The sequence below is a fragment of the Diceros bicornis genome, chromosome 12 (assembly GCF_020826845.1).
Source record: "Diceros bicornis minor isolate mBicDic1 chromosome 12, mDicBic1.mat.cur, whole genome shotgun sequence".
Taxonomy (NCBI): Eukaryota; Metazoa; Chordata; class Mammalia; order Perissodactyla; family Rhinocerotidae; genus Diceros; species Diceros bicornis.
The window spans coordinates 31595493-31618200 of NC_080751.1; the positions used below are offsets into that span (position 1 = coordinate 31595493).

Here is a 22708-nt window from a genome sequence, read left to right on the forward strand (position 1 = left end):
AGTTTGGAAGATGAAAAATCTTCTGGAGATGGATGGTTGTGATAGTTGCACAACAAGGTGAATGTACTTAATTAATGTCACCAATATGTCCACTTAAAATGGTTAAAACGGGCCTAGCCTGGTGACACAGTGGTTAAAGTTCTGTGCGCTCCACTTTGACAGCCCGGGTTCATGGGTTCAGACCCATGACATACTCCACTCGCCAGTCACGCTGTGGAGGTATCCCACATACAAAATGGAAGAAGACTGGCATGGATGTTAGCTCAGGGCTAATCTTCCTCAAGCAAAAAGGGGAAAAAAAAAAAAGGGATTGGCAATGGATGTTAGCTTAGGGCAAATCTTCCTCAAAAAAAAAAAAAGGTTAAAATGGTAAATTTTATTATGCATTTTTTACCACAATAAAAAAAAGTTGGTTGCTCTCATAAAAAAAATACTTCCGCATTCTGAGTTTTTTAGCTTTCAGAATTATAGATAAGGGATCATGGATGAATTAGGTTGTTGGTTTATATCATCATCTGTTGTTAATGAAAACTTGTTTACAGACTCACCAGTCAGCAAATTTGTATAAGTCACAAAAGTTGTACAAGTTACTGATGTAAATAAAACACTACTATTCCCTTGATTGAGGAATAGTCCTCCTGGCTTATGAAGGCCATTTTCTTTGACTAAGACTTGAGGAGGGGCCTGAGAGTCAACTCCGGCCGTATAGATTCTAGTTGATGTGAGCATGACCCATCTCCAAACTGGTTCAGCCTCAATCTAAAGTAGGGTTAATTGTTTTCACTGGAAGTCAAATGTCTTAATTAGCTTAAGCTTGACTATAAAGATGTAAGAGAACTGATTAATACTGTCTCTCTATAATAAAGCTATACTACCGTTTTTTTCTCTAAGCTTAGCATTCATCTTAGTTTATCTAAAAAATTGTTCTCTCTTGATGTTTAGCAATTAATAGTTACTGGAAGCCAAAAATATATGAAAATCTTATTTACATAAAACAACTTGGAAATTGTCAGATTCATTTTGTAGATCTTCTGGAAGTCCACAGGAGGGGCAATAGAAGTCTTTATAGATAGCATACTAAGTGTGATCTTTATAAATAGATTTGGATTCCCAAATGCTAGTAAGTAGCAGTTTCTGAATTTTAACTAATATATTTAAGGAACAGGATATCAGTACTATGTCATGGGAACTGGGACATGGCCATGATTAATTCTCTTGTTAAATTTGTTTAGAAAGCTGTTTGGCTGTTTGAGTAAAATAAGAAATCACTATATTCCCATGGAAATGAACTCAAGAGGCATTGTTACACAAACAGCAAAAATATGGAAGAAGGCTCATTTATATCAAGAAATTCTTACAAGAATGAAACCATCCATACATATAGCTTCATGTCCAAAATGAGAGCAAGGAAGTTCGAACATTGTTTTGCTTGAATCTGCTCCTTTCAAATGTACTTTGCTTCTATTTTTGAGGCAAAGAGCCTGAAGGTGGAGGAGAATGCCAAGACTTCTTTCAGGGGCAGGATGGGGTGGGATGAAGTACACCCAAACTTTGTTCACGCTGCCTTCTTCCTCCTGTGTCATCCTTTTTCCCCACCCTCTTTCCTTCCCTCCCCTTTCCCCACACTCACTGCAAATGCTCAGAGGACCAAGGGCATGGTATTGGCTAGTTGAGGGGGAAGCTGGACCAGAAAAACTGTTTACATTTCAATTACTTTGAATCCTCTCCTCAAATCCTCCTTATTTTAATGCCTATAATTGCACTGGGTCTCCTTCCTCACTCTGGCCTCATTCCTACCTTCACGTGCCTGAGATGGTGCCCCAGTCACAGGGTGGCCCCGGCAGCTGGCCTCAGAGAACACCACAGAGAGGGCCTGAGAATCTCTCCCTGTTCTGAGCTATGCAAAGCGGCTTCTGAACTCACCAGCATCCTTCCCTGCTCCAGTGTGATAATGGCGCCAAGGCCTGGCTGAGGGCAAAAGAGCATCTCGGAGGGTGATTCTGGATCATGGCAGGTTTCCCTGCATGGCCCTGTCCACACACGCTCGAGAACTACCTGAGTTGGGGCTGAAGAGTGGGCCAGATGTGGGGTTGTTACCAACACTTCAACCAGGAACCCCTGAATCTTTCGTCACTAGACATTTATCCTGTTTTTCCACTAAGGGCTGGAATAAACACTAGCATTTCTTTGGAAGTTTGGCAGTACATAGTGGATTTCTGTCACAGTGTTACCAAAAGTATGATAGGCAAAGACACCACTGAAGGGCGGGATGCTACACGGACAAAATTTTTTATTTCAATAGTTAGAACTTACTTTAATGAGTAAAAAAATACATAAATAAACAGTACATTAAAGCCGTGATTTCACAGATATTGCTTATGATGAGAAGTAAAAAGAGAAAGATGTATTAACATTGATTTAAAGTAAAATATTAAGTAAATAAGAGTATTAGTAGTGATCAGCAATTGCAAAAAAGTGGCTGCCATTTGAAGAATGGCACCCCTTCTCATGGTTCCCTTGGGCTCAAACTGCAGTGGGGTCCTTTAAAAGCACAGTCCATTACTGTCCCTGAAATAAAGGCCATTGTCCCACTGGTCATCCATCTAAAAATGCATGCCAATCCCTCCCCCGGTACACTGGAAGCCCTGGTGCTCTAGGCCACATCTAGGAGGCACAGGCAGGCTCCCCTGTCCACTGTGCACCACCTGTATCTGCTCTGATCTTGGCAAGGGACCGTGTGTGTGGGAATCTGTTGAGACTGATACAAAATGAAGGGTGTCCCTGACTGTCTACCTCTGATTCTTGGAACAGGAGTTGACCGTGGGGTTAGCTGTGTGCAATCAATACAAACCCCTGGTTATATGGATGTTTATTCTGAACCGGCTCCTGAACTCTCCTTTGAGAGCCCAAAGTCAGACTCGCTATCAGATAGGCAAGTATAGCAGGGTAAATATGGCTTCTGCCTTGATCTCCACACTGTAAGATTTATACCTTAATTATGTGATACAACTTTTGGATGAGCTGGATAAAGTGACTGCCAAAAAGGAATCATCATTTCTGGTTGATGCTCCCCAACATCTAGCCAGTTTACGGTCAATAATCTCATCTAGTACATTAACTCATCAGTTATTTCTATTTTGCTCCCAGTTTACCTTGAAGGGAGAAGTTTCAAGACTCAAGGTCAAACACTTTTGGATGCTTTACTAACATTTTTTACATTGCTCTCCTGGGTGCTTGCTTGCTTATATCTGCTTTAAGTATTTTTCTGGGTAAAGCTACATTGGCCCACGCTCTACGGCAGAGAACTTAAGGGCCTTGATTGTCTCCCTGCTGATGCACTGAAGCGGACACTAAATTCTACAACTTCCTATGTCCACCCATTTTCCTGGCGTTCAGAAACATGTCCACACCAGGATCCTGAGCTTCCATGAGAAAATAACAATCCAATCTCCAGATTAGCTGACTGAAAAATGCACTTTTTTGTATTTAACAGATATTTAAGGAAGCTGGACTCCGGGTACATATGGGAAGTACAATATCCAGCTCCCTTCCCTGTTGCTCAGTTTTTACGAAGAGTTTGGTTGCAAACAGCATTATTTAAGAAGGATGGCCTGAAGAATAGGTGGTCTGTGCATTCTTCTCTCCATCCTCTGGAATCTACCCCAGGCCAGCAGAGAGCTCCGAGAACAGCCACATGATTTGGCCTATTCGAGAACCTCTGTGGCTACACTGCCGTTAGCCACATCAAGGGGCTTCATGAAAAACAACCTGATGAGTAAGAGCCCACTTCAGGCCTTTTGAGGACTTTGGGTCTCATGTCACAGAGTGCTCTCTAGGAAGAATTCTCAGGAAATTTCTCTCTCATCTCAGCACTGGGAATAACTCCCCTTCACCTGAGCGATGGGTTAGTTTTCATCTCGTGGACACCAAGATTCATGGTACTGAGCACCCCTCCTTCAGCACTGGCCACAGGAGCCAAGAGCCGGGTCTGGGGCCCACCTGCAGCAAATGAACAGAGCTCCCCACACGTGCTCAGTGTACTAACATCACTTGTGACTTTGTCTTATCTTTCCTATTTACATTTTCCACTTTAATCTCTCTCAGTCCTAAATTCTTTATCTGTAAAAATGAGATAATAAGCCTATCATGAGAATTTTAAAAGATGTATATAAACTGCTTCATATTCTCTGGTACACACATACTCACCATGTTGTAATAATCGCTAACATTTATTGGGTGCTGACTATGCACCATGACTAATTACAAGCACTTTGCAAGTGTATATAATCCTCATACAACTCTATGAGGTTGGTGCTAGTATTATCTCCATTTTATAGATGAGGAAACTGAGGCCTAGAGACATTAAGAAATTTGACCAAGATCTCAAATTCTATCATAGGTAAAACTCGGATTTAAACCCAGGCCCCCTGACTCCAAGCCCATGCTTTTAACTCCTACTACTATGGCAGCTATTACTTTAAAGCTATTTTTAATAAACAATTTGTCTTGTTTTTCATATCAATTATTTATTTATTTGTTTATGTTCAGAGGCTGGGTGCAGTCACATTTAGGCTGACCGACTTGTCCGGAACTTCCCAGTTTTGTAACTGCAAGTCTCATCTCCCAGGATACCACTCAGTAGTTTTACCATTATGTTGTTTATCTTTGCAGCAGGACCACTGCTAGTACATACAGACACCTTTGTGTGAATTAGGAAAAAGGGGTATCTATTTTTAACATATATAGGAATATCTATTTTTAACATATTTTTGACCTTGTATTCAATATATTTATGTAAACTGCCTTAAATCTTTTGTGGAATAAGATGGAGTACAGAGAAACAAATATAAATACAGAACCTAACATTGTATTTTACACTCTTAGATTTATGGGTAAATATTAATACATATATTACCTTTATATCCTTGTTCTGTCTCCCTGAGATCAATTTTGGTTATTGGTTTGAAATCAGTGTCCCATAATCGTATACACCCATCTCGTCCACCAGTGGCAAAGCCTTCTTCGCAAGCGTACATGCTAAAGATTCCAGCCTGTTGATTAAGGCAGATAATACTCAATGCTGCAACCACTCTAAATAGGCATTATAGTTGGATCTTGATGATTAAAAAAAAATAATAAAAATAAAAACAAATCCCTTGTTCTATTGAAATCCTGACAATAGACCAAGCAGTCATTTATAATATCCTTCATTTTAGCTCGATTAAAAATTAATCATAATAATCACCAAAGCAAACTAGCTCAAGTGCTCCTTTGCCATTACTAAACTGATGGCAGGTTGTAAAAAAAAAAATTACTCAGAAATTCCTTGATTAAAGCAGATATGAAAATCATAAATTCCTTTTTGTGACCCTCATAAAGAAAAATAAGACAATAATGGAAGTTTTTTATATAAATTGCTGCCCAAAATCATCAAGTAAAAGATATGCAGGCTAGGAACATAAACACTTTTACAGGTACAAAGGTGCCTGAAATGCATCTCAATGAGTTCAAGAAGGCACCACCTGAGCCTCACTGAAAGCATAAATTAGATTTGTGTTAGCTTGTTAAGCATCAATTGAAGACGCTTTTTCACATCTGAAATAGTTTCATTACTTAAAGATGCTTTTCCACAGGAAAATATTTTATTTGATAGTTCAAAAGCACAACAAGAGTATAATGTTGACATAAGATCAAGTGTAAAGAGAAATTAGGTTATTAAGTCAGCTGCTTTTATGAATGAGGACAAATACTGACCACTTAATTGTTTTAAGAGCTGTTTCATAATTAGCAAAGCCAAGAAAATTGGTCTTCAACATACAAGACAATGAAAGATCTAAAATTTCATAGCTCTTTTGCTAAGCGTTGCTTAAACTTTTCTTCATATCAAGAGTAACAGGGGACCAATTTGGAGGCAATAAAAGCTAAAGTCTGTCAAGCTTCCAAAAAATTCTACCAGATTTCCATTTTCTATAATAGGCTTTAGCTTTCACATCATCTTCCCATTGTTCCAGGCATTTCCATTTTAACATCTGTAGACACAGCAATGTAACCATTTTCATATATGTCAAAGAGAGCGGAGTGGTCAGAAGTAAAGTTTGCTCTTATTCTTACAGAGCAGACTATCAAAAGAGAGAAGTTTATCAGTGGTTTCCATTTGTGTTTTAAGAGCTTGTTTTGCAGACATGGAGATAATGTTCACTCATTCAGAGTGAGGAAAATCTGCCCTCACTAACCAATGTAAAAATAATAGTTGTCTACACTCTTGCTATTGAACGTGTGGGCCACAGGCCAGCAGCAGTGACATCATCCCAGACCCACTGAGTCAGAATCTGCATTTTAACAAGATCCTCAGGAGATCTGTAGGCATGTTAAAGTTTGAGAAGTGCTGGTCTATAAGATGAAACTGATGATGAAATAGTTCTAGTCTTCTGTCAAGCTACTGCTGATGAATAGCAACACTAATCAGTCAATCAATAATTGAGGTGAAGGCTAATTAAATTATGCTTTTAAAATATTTATTTCTTTTAGGTGAACAAAAGTAGTTTGGGAAATTTTTTGTGAATGTTTAGGGAGTGTTCAGCCGAGTCCGCTGATCCTAAAGCAATGGGATAAAATATAGAGATGTGTGACCTCATTTAACAAATCATCCCCACATTTCCATTTGGGAATACTTACACTATGTGCTCCTTGAATGGTGCGGACTAAATTGAGCCCTTTCCAGACGTAGATGTCGCCATTTAAAGCACCAGAATAGGTGATATCTTCTTTGGCACATGCAAGGCAAAGGATGGTCTGAAGATCCCCTGTTTTGCCAAATATCCCTCTTTTTGCAGTCAGGGCATTTCCACATAGAGTCCAAAACTAGAAGGTAAATGATAAAATAAATAGATCCAAAATACTGGTGCATCACATTATTCGTATTTATTTCCTTATATTTCAGTACATTTTACATAATTTGTTATAGCTGAACTAGGCACACATAATTTAACTTGTTTTGCTGCAACCAAGAGAGAACTGTAAAACATTTGAGCCAACTACTAGCAACATAAGAAAAACTTCTAATGATATTTTTTTAAAACTTTCAAAATTCCAAAACTTTGCTAATGGTTTAATGATGATTTAATACAAAATGTCAGTGTTCTCAGAGTTGGAATAAAGTGGATGAATCATGTTTTTATTTGATTAATTTTTTGTCAAATTATAGTACTAGTATAGAGGTTTGTTGTAGAAAAGTTTAGAAATACAGAAAAGTGTAAAGAGGAAAATTGAAATTATTCACAATCTCCTGTTAACATGTTGACATGTCTTCTAGGCATTTTTCGGTGTATAAATAAATAAATAAATATATATATATATATATATATTTGGAAATAATTTCTTACTAGCTAAAAATGTTCCAAATCTTCCCTGTAGAAATGTTATTCAGAAATATGTTTCTAAATGTGAGTTATATTTCTATACAGCCAAAGAATTGACTAGGATTTTCCGTTTTAGTTGCATAATTCATAATGTGGAAGATCATAAGCATAAAGCTTGAGCTACTTTACAGAAGGCAGCAAGGAGATCCCATGGTTATATACAAGTTAAATATTTTGCTTTGACATAGGTGTTTTTAAATGTATGAACTGGTATAACTTTACTGCCATATATATAGGCCCTCACAGTTTATAAAGGCTCTTTATACTTGTTAAGTTATTTGATCTCCATAATACCCTTGAGGATACGCTAAGGCAGATATTATCATCCCCATTTGGAAGTGAGGGAAAGAGGGCATAAGTGGCTTGCCAAAGGTAAGGGTTCAACAGAGGTTATACATGAGAAAATATTGAAATCTTGATCCTTGCCTTAAGAACTTTAAATCTAATGAAGAAGACATAAAACAAGAGATAATTTTAAGGCAGTATATTCAGACTACATACAAGCAGCAAGGGAATTCACAGATAGAGAACCATGTTGAATTAATTGGAATGAGCAAGTGTATGATTTGGATCAGTGGTGAGGAAGAAACTGCATTGGGGTTCAGGACAGCAGGATTAGGCAAACCCAGGTGAGAGGAAATGTGTGAGGAAAATTCAGTGACAACACTAATATTTTGTGCCTGCAGGAAAGGAAAACTGGTGGTCCTCTCAGAGTAGTTGGGTATTCAAGGAACAGTTCTGGGATGGTTGTACCACCCAGGAGGGCCGGGACTCAGGCATCTGTGGAGGCGGTGGCCCTTAAGGAGGATGAGAGGAAGAGGTGCAACCATCTGAGACAATATGAGATTCTTCTCTCATTAAGGAGGAAGGTGTTGTGGGAGATCAAGATTTGGCCACCCTGAAGTATACCTCTTTACCTTGATTGTTTTCTCTGAGGGACATTTGACCTCCCCCACTACCTGCCTAAAGAATTTGACATAGTAACTCCTTCCTGGAACAGATCTTCTATCTGATGGCTGTAACATAATGTAAAATAGATGTCACAATAGAAAAGGCACCAACAAGCCCATCTTATGTCTCTCTGGCCACATTCTCTGGATGGCCCTGCAAGGAGTTGCCAGAAAAACATTGACATTTATAAGGGAAATCTCCATTTGTAAAAGGTATCTCCCTCTCTGTATTGGGAAGAGAGGGGGACGGCCTCATTTCTAGAGACTTATCAATGTGGAAGGTGAGGCCTTAAATCTGCATAATAACCTTACTCCTGTTTACTGTGCTTTAGTGGTAATCTCCTGTAACTGACACCCCCGCCCCCAACATCCTCCTTTGTCATTGGCTGAACATGGTATTTATGACGAGAATTCTGCTATTGTGTTGAGAAACGCAGTGTCCCTGCTTTCTCCCATGTATACATGTTATTAAACTTGGTATTATTTTCTCCTGCTAACCTGTCTTGTTAATTATTTGGCCAGCCATAAGAACCTTAAGGAAAAGGGCAGAGGGAGATTCTCCCTCTCTCCCGACAGTGTCAACTCTGGTGATTCATTTCTTTGGGTATTATTATTTTTATGAAAAGGTGCTAAAGTATACATGGAAAGAATAAAAATATCTGGGAAAAAGATAGTTAGGCATAAGTTTGGAAAGATATTTAAGTATTAACTTTGAACCCGGACAAACTATTAGATGTAAACAACTATTGGTTCCACAAACATATGCCAAGAACTTGCTGTTTGTGGTGACATTAAGGCAGACATTTTCCCTTCTCACTATGTCTCCCCATGCATGAAGATTAAAAGGAAGCATTTATTTTGTAATTATTATCCCTAAAGAAGACTAATTATTTTGTAATTACTATCCCTTTAACTTGGGATGTGCACCTCTGACACCTGAGTTATTGAAATAGTTCTAGATGGACAACCACAAAAAATACTGAGGGACCATTATCCTCAGACACAAAGGTTTTCTGATAAATCACCCAGTCAGATGGTATAATGCCAACATAAAACATTCCAAATAATCAAACGATTCTCTAAAAAGGCATATACAGATGTAATGCCAGGCTAAGTATGAGATTTTCAGCAGAAAATGGCAAATCTCTGAAATATTATCTCTTCTTGAGAAGCACTTCCTGTTTGGAAAACAGCAACAGTTTAGGGTAGCAACACAGCATTAAAGCCACAGCAAATGAAGAGACATTGTTTATCTTCTCCAATCTCCATTCACAGATTATAATGCAAATTCTGTTAGAACTGGCAGCTACCTTGGAGCTCATCTGGCCCTAGATAATCCCCAGGGTCTCTTCTGTCTATGACTAGAGACTGGAGAAGGATCAATACCCACAAACCTTGTAGGCTCATTTGCTGTGAAACCAACCAAGCAGACAACACTCAACTGCTGCTGTTTTTCAAGCATTCATTTCAGATAATTGTAATTTGCCTGTTTGCCAAACACTGGGGATTTGTAAAACCAGAAAGGATTTCACTCTAGCTACAAAAATTTCACATCAAAATATTTTCTTGGAGTGCCAGGATTTTGCATTCAACTTGTGACTAGAATTATTCATTTGATATTAGACAGGTTTTGGAAAAAAAGGTGGGGATCCTGGAATTGGATGTAAAACATACAGAGAGTGAAAATACTTTGTTGAAGCCTGTTGAAATTTGTCGTGGATTTCTTTCTAAACAAAATTTTAAAGACTGGCTGGATGGGCATTTGCACATTCTTCCATTTGAGGTAAAAATGCTTGTTTTTGCTTAGAAAAAATACCTAAGTCTGTTAAAACACAATTAACAAATTTAACAGGATAAGCAGCTTTTAGTGTTTTGAAGTGAAGTTCCAAGGCTTTTATCTGTCTCTGCTTTTAGAATTAACTGATTAAGAGTTAGAGTTAACTGGGGCCGCCCGGTGGCACAAAGCGGTTCCGGTGACAAGCGGTTAAGTGCGCGCGCTCTGCTGCAGCAGCCCGGGGTTCGCAGGTTCGGATCCCCAGTGCGCACTGACACACCGCTTGTCAAGCCATGCTGTGGCAGTGTCCCATGTAAAGTGGAGGAAGATGGGCATGGATGTTAGCCCAGGACCAGTCTTCCTCAGCAAAAAGAGGAGGATTGGCAGATGTTAGCTCAGGGCCGATCTTCCTCACCAAAAAAAAAAGAGTTAACCAAGGTTGGAAGGAAATAAGGAAGAAGCTGGAGAAGCCTATCATTTAAGCAGCTAATCTATTATTTTTAATAATCTGGTTTTTGGAAGGAAGTTAAATCAAGATAGATCATTAAAAAAATAATTCCTAAGTGGAAAGAGCTCTACACAGGGAGCCAGAGACTGAATTTAAATCTTATCTCTGCCACCATTTTTGTGATCTTCGGAAATGAGACAAGACATTAACATTACTGTGCCTCTACTGGTTCCATACACTGTTTAATGTAACTTTTAATAAATTCAGGAGGTAGCGGTCTTTTTTTGGGGGGGGCAGGAGGAAGACATTCAGCCTCAGGGAGATTAGTTTTCCTAGAGTCAAGTAGAGGGAGATAAAACCAGAATTCAAAGTCAAATAACCTCCTAAGTCTTGGCTTCCTCACTGCAGAATACACAGGTTGGATGATGGCCCTGGGGTCGGGGCCTAGACTTCCAGAGAGCCACCACAGCCTAATTTGGGGATCAGGCTCATCATGAGCTCACCTGTTTCTTTGTTGTGGCTGAAAGAGCAACTCAGTGTCTTTGCTATATGTTAGACTGATTAGAAACTCATGTTGACAAATATATATCTTCAATTAATAAAAATTAATTAATGGCAATATAAAAAATTAATATTTAATGGCTACAGTGTATTTTGTGGCCAAAATCTTTCAAAATATTGGTTCCCTTGGAAAGAAAATTAAGAAAACAGGTTCTTTGGTGATGAAAACGTTAATAATGATAATCTTTGAATGTGTTATGGGCCATTCTGCCCCTCAAGGACCTTTCTGCTCCTCAGTCCTATGATTCCATGGGTGACCAATGTCTCCCTATTAACTTCTGAACGAAGAGCAATCCCTCCCCTGGGTTCTCTGCCTTCCAAGACCTCCCTACCAAACTCACCTACCCACCAAGGCTCAGCTCAAATCGAATCCCCTTCCTGAAACATTTAACATTCTTCAAACCAGATGGGATCTCTCCTTTATCCCTAGAGAATTTTGGTTTTGTTTCTCACAGAATGTTCTGTTTTAATCTTTTAATTGCTAAACTTCAAGCAAATTGAAAATAGGGTAAGTTTTTATTCCTTCACATGGTACAAACTCAACTAATGTTTATCAAATTTAATGAGTTTTCTAGTCTTTCAGGGGGGCCGTACAAGACATACAGAAGGATCCTCCAGCTGCTGCTGGAGCCAAAAGTGCCTGTATTTCAGCAGACTTATTCTCAGGTTAAAATCAGGTCTTTGCACAAGGATTACAAAATGAAGCTCTAAGGTGTTGCTAGGATATCTTAGACCTCTGAATAGTGGAATCTACTGATTTATCTTTTTGTCTGTTTTTTTGATTTTTTCTTTATTTTAGAAGTAAAACATGTTATCATAAAATAATTTTAAAATGAAGGAAAATATAAAAGGGAAAATTTTTAAATGATCCATCAATCATTACCAAGAGATAACTATCTAACATTTCAGGATATCCTTCCAATTTCTTTCTTTCTTTTTTTTTTTTTTTTTAATTATTTATTTATTTTTTTGTGAGGAAGATCAGCCCTGAGCTAACATCCATGCTAACCCTCCTCTTTTTGCTGAGGAAGACCGGCTCTGAGCTAACATCTATTGCCAATCCTCCTCCTTTTTTTTTTTTCCCCCAAAGCCCCAGTAGATAGTTGTATGTCATAGTTGCACATCCTTCTAGTTGCTGTACGTGGGATGCGGCCTCAGCATGGCCGGAGAAGCAGTGCATCAGTGTGCGCCCAGGATCTGAACCCGGGCTGCCAGTAGCAGAGCGTGAGCACTTAAACTCTAAGCCACAGGGCCGGCCCTCCAATTTATTTCTTACATAAAAATATACTCTATTTTTAAGGTAAAAAAAGAAAAGCCACAAATTTACCCCCACTCAGATGTAGACTGTAAATAGATCTTGAATATTTCCCAGTAATATTAATCATCTAACACATGACCCACAACGATTGCACAGTATTTCTTCATGTGGATATACCATATATTTTTTAACCACCTGGGGCAGTTAGGTGGTTTCAGGTTTTCTTTTGTTTGGTTTTATTTGCTATTGATGTTATTCAGCAATAAATCAGAGCTTGGTTCACATTTCTAACAATTTCCTTGGGATACATTCCAAGATGTGAAATTACTAGCTCAAAGGGTATTAACATTTCTAAGGTTATTCATAGACATTGCCAAATATCTGGACTAAAAGATCATACTCATTTACCCCTCTACCAGCAAGGTTTGAGAGTGTTCATTCACTAAATCTTTGCCAACACTGGGTACATTTTAATCATAATTTTGATAGATTAAAAACATTGTTATTTTAAAATTTTTATTCCTTAATTATTAATGAGATTTAGTATTTTCATATGTCTATTAGCCAACAATGTTTCTATTTTTGTCAATTGTCTTTGTTCTTTGTCCATTCTCCAGATTTGCTATATAGGTCTTTACACTTCAAGAACAAGCCAACGTTCTATCTAACTGCCATGCTTCTTGCTTATACTTTGCTAGTTTGTGGTTTGCCTCTCGTTTCTTGGGGGTTGGGAGTAGGTAGACAGAACATTTTAATATTTATACGGTTGAATCTATAATATCATAGTTTCTTTCTTTGCTTTTACATTTCAAAAGGCCTTTCTCCAACTTGAGAGCAGATAAACATTTACTTATATATTCCTCTAGTTACTTTAGATTTTTGTTAACATTTAGCTCTTTAATTCACAAAGAATTATTTTAGTGTATGGTATGAAGTAATCATTTTTAACTTTTTTCCTCCAAATAAATAACAAATTATTCTAGTACCCATTTATCAGAAATACAATTATTATTATTATTATTTGTTGTTGTTGTTGTTGAGGAAGATTTGCTCTGAGCTAACATCTGTTGCCAATCTTCCTCTTTTTTTGCTTGAGGAAGATTAGCCCTGAGCTAACATCTGTGCCAGTCTTCCTCTATTTTGCACGTGGGTCGCTGCCACAGCATGGCTTGATGAGTGGTACAGGTCCACGCCCAGAATCAGAACTCAAGAACCTGAGCCACTACAGTAGAGCAAGCCGGACTTAACCACTACTCCACAGGGCTGGCCCCACAATTATTATATTCTTAATCATCATAAATATTAAGGTCTATTTCTCAGCTTTGTTTCTTTTTTGTTGTTGTTTATTTATCTATATCCTGTTTTTACACCATTTTAATTATTGTAACTTCATAATATGCTTTAGTAAATAGTAGTGCAGATTCCTCTTTATGATTCTTTTTTATCCCAAAGTTCTTGGTTATTCTCATTCTTTCATTCTTCCAGATTAACTTGAATAATCTAAAGGGAAATATCAGGTAAAAACAACAAAATTTAGAGATTTTAATTGAACTTGTACTAAACATAAACTAATTTGGAGAGAAATGATTCATTTATAATTTTTAGACATCCTGTCCAGAATCAAGGTTGTCTCTCCATTTGCTCCAATCTTCTTTTATATTCCTCTGTAAAGTTTTGTATTATTCTTTAAATGTCTTGCATATTTCTTGTTGTATTTATTTCTGAGCATTTTATTATCTGTCCCTTTCTAACCATTAAGTAGGAACAATGGGAAGGATCATGAAAAACTAGACTAAAAGAAGAACAAACGAACTGGGAAACAGGTGGAATAATAGAGATATCTCTCTGTTCACACAGAAATACACCATTTTTGTACCCACAGAGATCCACACATGCTCTATCCAAGCAAGTAATCCTTGTACTCTTACTGATGGACTCTAATTTATATTATCTATAACCTATAGACAGAAGATCCTGGGCCATATCCCATGGTCCAGGAGAAATTTCTGCTATGACGGAGCAAAGGATGTTGATGGCATTAATTTTGCTGCCTGTGTAACAAAACAGAAAGAAGCAAATAGCCAGAGGTAGGTCCTGGGCCATAGTATTTCAGGCTGTGTAGTCTAGAGGAAGACAGAGGCATTTAGAAACCAATGGCCCAGGTGGGTTTGTACTATGTATCCCTCTACTACCTATGCCCAACACAATATTGCACCTTTCTTCTAAGAGAAGAAATTATGCAATTCATGTAAACATTCATCAAAATGTAAAAACTTAATTCACAAAATTAAAATCAGAAGTTTTAAAACATGCAATCCTAGAAGTATTATGACTCTTCTGTTTAGTATTTAATTAACATAAAGTTCCTTTTTCAGCTGCCTGCTGAGCACTTCACTTGATTATCCTCACGTTGCATTTTTGAAAAAGAGCCCAATCAGCTGATGTTAGCTTGCTTCAAGATCAGAGAAGCAGCGGGGCTGGCCCGGTGGCGCAAGCGGTTAAGTGTGCACACTCTACTGCGGTGGCCCGGGGTTCGCAGGTTCAGATCCCAGGCGTGCACCGACGCACCGCTTGTCAAGCCATGCTGTGGGGCCTCCCATGTAAAGTGGAGGAAGATGGGCACGGATGTTAGCCCAGGGCCAGTCTTCCTCAGCAAAAAGAGGATTGGCAGATGTTAGCTCAGGGCTGATCTTCCTCACAAAAAAAAAAAAAAAAGATCAGAGAAGCAGGTAAGAAGGCTCTAAATTTAAGGAAAAATATGTAAAATCGAGCAGTTTCTCAACACTAAATTATATACATATAATACAATATATATATAAGGTATTATATATATATAATATCTTTTCATACAAGGTACCAAAACATTTATAAAAATAACTACTTTACCTTTATATGTTTTACTCCACAGCTAACCACTCTGTTTGGCTGATATGGATCCCAGGAAATATCAAAAATCTGTTAAAAAAATTAAAAGTTATGTTGGTCATTTATGTGTTTTTATTTTCTTTCAGAGACCAGCCCAACTGTCAAGACTCTGTTCTAACACTTAGAACACAATGTTACCTGCACAGACTGAAAAATGGAGGATTGGCTCTGGGGATGAGTTTTATCACCTCATGCCTACTTACCTTAGGCCTGAATAGAGAGGTAATAGCCACAATCATTGAGGACAAACTGGGGTCACATTTTTGTGTGTGTGAGGAAGATTAGCCCTGAGCTAACATCCAATGCCAACCCTACTCTTTTTTTTTTTTTTTTTTTGCTGGGGAAGATTGGCCCTGGGCTAACATCTGTGCCCATCTTCCTCTACTTTATGCAGGACGCCGCCACAGCATGGCTTGACAAGTGGTGCCTCAGTGCGCACCTGGGGTTCCAAACCTGCAAACCCCAGGCCACTGAAGTGGAGCACGCACACTTAACCACTGCACCACTGGGCCGGCCCCTGGTGTCATGTTTTTAACTTTGTCCATCTGTGGTAAACAAACTGTGATGATTTAGGATAATTTTTTCATCAAATTTTCCATAGCTCTCCACAATGCTAATAAAATACTTTTGAGATAGCTTTACAATAAAAGAATTATAAAATGCTTCATTTTAAATAGGACAATGTTTAATAGTCAACTACAATTCAATGTGGCCAACAGCTTTTAGTAATCATAGAAGTTAATATTCTTAAACATAAGACGGGGCATTTATCTGACACTAACTTAGCCCACCCAAAATAATCCGTCAGGTCATCATTTTAATCTAACCTAAAATATCATTATATTTTCAGTTCTCCAAGGAACTGAAAACATACTCTCTAATACTGCTTTTCCTTAAGAAAAGCTACCAGACAGTTTGCAGGCAGTTATATTTCCATTTGGGGAACAGGGAAGAGAAGACTCTCTGTCAACCTTGAGGGTCAGATCGCCTGTGGCAATTGTTTAAAGCGCATAGTCCCCCTACCCACCTGAGAGATTCTGATTTAGTGGGTCTGAAATTGGGTCCAGGCACCTCCTGCCTTTGTAAACAGACCCCAGGAGATTCTGATGCAGGTGGTCCATGGACCACATTCGGTACAGGTCTAATAGAAAGAAGGGCCAGAGTCTGGGCCAGAGTCTAAACCAGAGAAAGAGCTTAGGCTGTTAACTTCTCATCACATAGGAAGGAGCAATATGGACCAATCATCGGACAGAGAAGGAGGACCGATAATCTTCCGTTAGGTAGAAAAGAGTAATTATGGACCACAGCAAGAGCACTTGGTCCAAGTATCCATTTTAGCTATGGGCACTCAGGCAAGTCTTAGCATCTCTAACCTTAACATCATCTTCTCTAGAAGGAATGACACCACCTCAGTTCTGTTATGAGGTCAATTAAGATAATGTATGTATGATCATTTTGCAGGCTATGAAGCACTCACACAAATGAGTGCTAGGCATTAAGTATTTTAGCCACTAAAATAATCTTAAAGATAATCATTTGCCCATAAGCAGCCAATAATAATTCATATTGGCATCAGTAATAAAGAAAAAAACTATGTGTGATACAAATTAGGCAGTCTGGGAGAACAGTATTTCATTAAAACATTCTAGGCTTTTAAAATTACAGAGTTCTTACTAGAGTAGCATTGCACTTTCTACAATCTACTCCTAACTGGGAAGTATACAATACATTAAGAAAGCAATAAGAAATTCATGTATCGATCCAGTCCAATTCCACTTACTTTATAAGATATGATGGGATCACAGCATAAGCAGAAACAGTAATATCCAAAATGTAAGCATTGAAAATATTTTCTACTTGTTCATTAAGTACTAACTTAATATCAATTAAATACCAATAAGTTAATACCAAAACCTAGGGGGTAGAGCCTGAGCATCACTGTGATGTAAAATCTCCCTAGGGGATTCTTGTGTGTAGCCAGGGGTGGGAACCATTGGGCCAGAGCGGTGCCAGGCCTCTTCCAACACTATAGTTCCATTGCTGGTCACTCCTGGACTTTCTGAGGACTTAATCCTCAAGTACAATTTGCCCAAATGTACAGCAACAACAATGGGGTCCCCTTAAAACCACAATTCTCCCTAGATGAATGTACTATTTATACAAAAAAATTTTTTTAGAGTTCACACTAAGCAAGAGACAATGAATTTAATATTTAATTAGGGCCTCATTCTGCATAGGCACTTATATTGTGCAGAAATACAAAACAACTAGGAATCAATGTAAGATAGTCATGCAAATTCATTTTTTTCAAATTAGAAAATCAAGACAATGAAGTAGCCAATATTTTTAAATTATGCAAGACACTGGAGAAATAGATTTCTGACCAGTTAATGCATATGCCTGCTTCATATCCTATCTTGCCAGCTCTGACTACATGGCATTATCATTTCTGATCACACTGACTTCAATATGTATGATAAGCAGGCCGCAATTTACATTCAACGTTCTCAAATATAACAAAGAATCAAAAAGTTGTCATTACCTTCATTTGAAATTCAAATGCATACACTTGTAAACATTTTGTGAATATTATTTTCTAACAACTATTTCCATTTCCTAACGAATACATCTAAACTTTACATATAATTTCAAATTCAATTCTATTTTGGTTTTATGAAGAAGCTAAATGACAGTATCAAAAATTTGCTTCGCCTATGAAAAGCACTAACAATTTAAATAAAGCGTCTGATCATCAGAAGAGATCGTGATAACATAGCTATTAATCATAAATTAATTTTTAAAAACAGTAAGTTTTTAAGTTGAATGTGTAGGAAAAATCTATACGTGGCAAATTTACCTTTAAAAATATTACAACTCTGAGAAGCTATATCACAATTCCCCCCCAAGTTATGAAATCTGCATGGCTTGATCCAACAAGGTCTTCTTACCCGGTCAGAGTGGCCGGTGGCTGAGGCCAGAAGTTTTCCCCTCCTCCAGTCCCAAACGCAGACTGTGTTTTTGGCATCCAATCCCACAGAGGCTAAACGCTAAGAATAAGAACCATATTTAGTACCTGAAAATGATGGGAAGATTTCCTATTATCCAAGCCTTCTTTCAACAAATGGTTACTGATTACCTACTATGGACCAGGCATTGAACTACTTAGGAAAAAAATGATTTCTCAAAATCCATCTTCAATCTGAAACTAAAGATATCACAGTAGATGACTTCCATTAACGTACCCTGAAATTTCAAAAACCTAAAAGCTATAACTCATTTGTCCTTCTTAAGCATAGGAAACATATGTGCAAAATCTCATGAAGTCTCTGATTAATCAGTGGAAATCACGAGAACAGAACTTGAAGGCAGGGTTCAGATTTTTACATTTAAGATCTTAAGTGTGAGATTTAAGAGGGTCTAAGATTCTATAATCTAACAGCCTCACCATACTGCTAAAATTAAAGGGTTTAACAAACACGTAGAGAAGAAATCCCATAAGCAAACATTATTTTCATAATTTCACAAACATTTAAAGTGACTAAGAAGGATATATAATTTTAGTAAAAGTAATCTAGTATTTCATCTCTCAGTCTAAATTCTTTGGGTTCAGATCAGAACTTGTCCTCAAAGGGAAAATAAAATTCAACACATACGAATATATACAAAACCAAAAGTGCCAAAATATGTATTAGGAACATCAAAATCAGATTCTAGCAGCATACCACCTCTAAGGAAACAGCACTGTCTGGACTGGGAGTAAGTAGATTTGGCTCTCTTTTTTGACTTGGTGAGTAGCCAGGCCTTGGAAAATTAATTAACCTCCTTAAATTTCAATTTTCTCATCTGTAAAATGAGTGTAAAATATTTGTCTTTCTACATAGTAGCACTGTTGTGTGGCTCAATGAAATAATATAAGTCAAAGGGTTTTAAAAACATAGTACTACCCAAGTATAAGTATCTGAGATTATGTATTTCACCAAATATGGCTGAGTGTGTGTATATGCATGTGCATATGTACGTATGGAATGACAGACAGCCACATGTAGCTAAATGTATACATATGTTGTTATGCAGGGATTATTCAGGTTTCTTCACTGAAGATGGCTTCCATTAGAAATATTTAGTACAAAAAAATATATAGCTGGAGGTTTTAAAATGTGCCTTTAAGAAAGGGGGGGGTCTTTGTTGCAATTTTTAATTTAGGGTTCCAGCAATCGAAATGATTATAAGACATGGTTGTATTTTTATCCATACACAAAAATTTGAAATAGGTGAATTCCATTCAGCTTATTTTTTTTAATAGAAAAAGCAGTTAACATAAATATGGGCGCTAAAGTAAAACCCACATTTCTTGATTGAGCAAAAGCCAAAAGAAATCTATTTTGTTCATTTGTAGTGACAGGCCCCATAGGTACCTGAAAACATTTCTATTGCCTTTTGTTGCTTGTGAAGTGAAGGGCCACTTGTCATTTTCTAAATATCACTCGATTCCAGTGAACTCCATCCAGGGAATAAGGCTGACCTGAAGCAACAGGTATCAACAAGCCATGAAATCCACCATGGCAAACAAATAGAAGGTTATTTTTCTCAACTGAGAGTTAAGTACCATGCAGTCCATACCCTCACCCTTCAAAATGGAACCTAAGAGAGAATAGCTAGGATTCTAACACAAAATAATTGGACAAAGACCTAAAAGTTAAAGTTGGATTTCCCTCTGCCACATAACATTTTTCTTGTGATGCTTCAGAACAAATTTTGATAAAGAATGTTTGCTAGAAAAACAAAATCAGATTAGAGAATGTGCACATAAGTACATATCTAAGCATAAATTTACACTTGTACGTGCTTACGCATTCTGGACACATTCATTCAATTCAGTCAGTAAGTCAAAACTACAAGTATGAACAAATGTCACTATCCAGCTATGTCTCTTTAGACGTGGCTATACAATGGAATATATGCATTATCCTGACTAAACTGGATGAGATTACAGAGTAGTAAACCCAAAAACATATATACCATATATACATATATATGCAGTGCGTCTAGTTATAGAAAGAAAAATGAATAGTTAATGATCACTACTCTCTCAAAATAGCAGAAAACACCAAGTAAATGTTAACCGTTTAAAAAGTGACTTAAACCAGGTCAAGTCTTATAATCCACAGAACTTCCCGTGAACTCTCAGTTGGTCAAACTTTTATGAATAATTTCACAGTTCTTTCCATGACACGGACTTACAGAATCAACTCTGAAATTTGCCCAAAAGTGGAATGAAGAAATTAACTGGCAGAAATATGGAGGGTAAAAGAGACAGAGGAAGGTGGCCTAGGAACATGGAGAAGTCTGGGAGTAAAAGGCACAGCCTTAGTGAGGAAGTGACTGCAGGGGAAGCCAGGAATGATGCCCCTATGTTTCTATTCCCTTTTCTATAACATATTTTTTATGAGATATAATTGATATTTATAATACGTTAACAAGTCTTTTCTGCCAAGTATTGCTAGAAGTCAAAAGAAAGAGAGAAACTTTGTTGGGGGAACTGGGAAGGTTTTGCGAAGCCCTTTGAAGTGTCTTGGAAGAATGAGTCACTTTAGGGGGCAAAGGGGGTAAGTCAGGCACTTGAGGTGGAGAGGACAGCATGAAAAAGGGTCTGCAGGTCCCAAAGTGCAAGGTCTGGTAGAGTAATCTTGCTGACTTGTCCAATTTGACTACAAGGAGATAGTGAAGATAAGGCTAGTTGGTTAGCCTATAATGCCCACCTACAAAGTGAGGACTCCCTTCATGGATACTCCAAGCTTTTGTTATTTTTATTTATTTATTTATTTTATAATTTTATTTATTTATTTATTTTTCCCCCAAAGCCCCAGTCGATAGTTGTATGTCACAGCTGCACCTCCGTCTAGTTGCTGTATGTGGGACACGGCCTCAGCATGGCCGGAGAAGCGGTGCATCGGTGCGCGCCCGGTATCCGAACCCGGGCCACCACCAGCGGAGCGCTCGCACTTAACCGCTAAGCCACGGGGCCAACCCCCAAGCTTTTGTTATTTTTAAACAATGCACTGACACCTTTTTCAGTTGGTGAAATGTATTAGCAAGAAATTGTTTGGAGACCAGTTAAGAGGCTCCTTAAACTATCGGGCATGACATGGATTTCAAACTTAAAGGATGGTAGCAGAAGAATGGGAAGGAGAGGATGAATGTCAGAGTTACTGTAAACAAACTAATAAATACACATGCATCAGTCACTGCTTGAATTGGGGTGAGTGGGTAGGGAGAAGGAGTTAGAAGTGACCTCAAGGTAAAGAGTCCAAGAGAATCTTCTCAGCGAATTATTAGGAGGTGATGTTATCTTCTGAAAGCAAGGTGAACCAAGGAGATGCTCAGGGTTTGAAGTCTGTGAAAAAGGTTTGGTCCAACCGTATTCCAAATAGGAAGCTAACAATGGAAGACAAAGTCATGATAGACCCAATCATGACTTCCTTTCTGGATGCTTTTTAACCAGATGGTGAGACGGGGGGAACCAAAACTGGGGCCTATCCAGAGCTGAGTGTCAGTGCCACAAGCTTGGAAAAGGATCAAATAGGTGAGGATTCTAGGAGGCTGCCAAGGGGAGACAGCAAGGGTTGATAGACTTCGAGCCTGTAGGCTTCATACATTATAATTCTAGGTGACTTGTGAGAAGTCATTAAAGAAAATAGAAATGGAAAAAGATACACACCTGTCCATCTGAGTCGAAAGCCAGGCAGGCAACTCCATGTGTGTGGATATCTTTAAGAACAGACACAGTCTGGACATTATAGGAATCCCATATACATATGTATGGCTCCTTCCCAACTTGGCCAGTTGCAACAAGAGTTTTATCTGGGTGTAAGGCAAGGCTGAAAAACAAAAAGGCCTCTTTTCACATCCTCCAACTGAACAAAGTTAAAAAAAACATTGATCATCTTTTATCCACATTTATTTCTCATTTAATCATCTAACAAGATAATCTCAAGAGATGTCTGAGTCTAAACTGTCCCCCAAGTAATTAATTACCCGATTGGTCTAAACAAAAATGTTCAACTTTGGCAAAGAGAGGCTTAGCACAGTTTAACAATAATTTCCTCTGATCTTAGACACTTGGTTACTTTAAAATCAGACAGTACTATGATTATAATTCTATGATTTAAAAAATCCTATATATGGTTCTATAATTGCTTCACATCATGATATTTACTTACTGATTTTGAAAATATTACTCAGCTTTCAAGTTAGTTTTTAACTTTAATTTGGAAAAAAATTGCCGTAGCTGGGAGAAAGTATGCTTCTCAGAATTAATTAAATCTGCTTGCAGAAGCTCTGAATACCATTCTTATTAGGATTTCAAAGCATGGA

The 22708-nt window shown here is 37.9% G+C and overlaps 1 protein-coding gene across 8 annotated transcripts in view; it reads right to left on the minus strand.

Annotated features, from left to right (window-relative positions):
• Positions 1 to 22708, minus strand: part of EML6 (EMAP like 6) — a 263596-nt gene that overhangs the window by 132841 nt on the left and 108047 nt on the right. For 7 of the 8 annotated variants that reach the window (XM_058551232.1, XM_058551233.1, XM_058551231.1 and 4 more), the window contains 5 exons: positions 22053 to 22212; positions 18283 to 18381; positions 15296 to 15364; positions 6676 to 6861; positions 4916 to 5051 (listed from right to left, as the gene is read on the minus strand). In XM_058551232.1, coding sequence (XP_058407215.1) covers positions 4916 to 5051; positions 6676 to 6861; positions 15296 to 15364; positions 18283 to 18381; positions 22053 to 22212 — 650 coding nt within the window. The remainder of the gene's footprint in view (positions 1 to 4915; positions 5052 to 6675; positions 6862 to 15295; positions 15365 to 18282; positions 18382 to 22052; positions 22213 to 22708) is intronic. The other variant, XM_058551235.1, reaches the window with a different exon arrangement.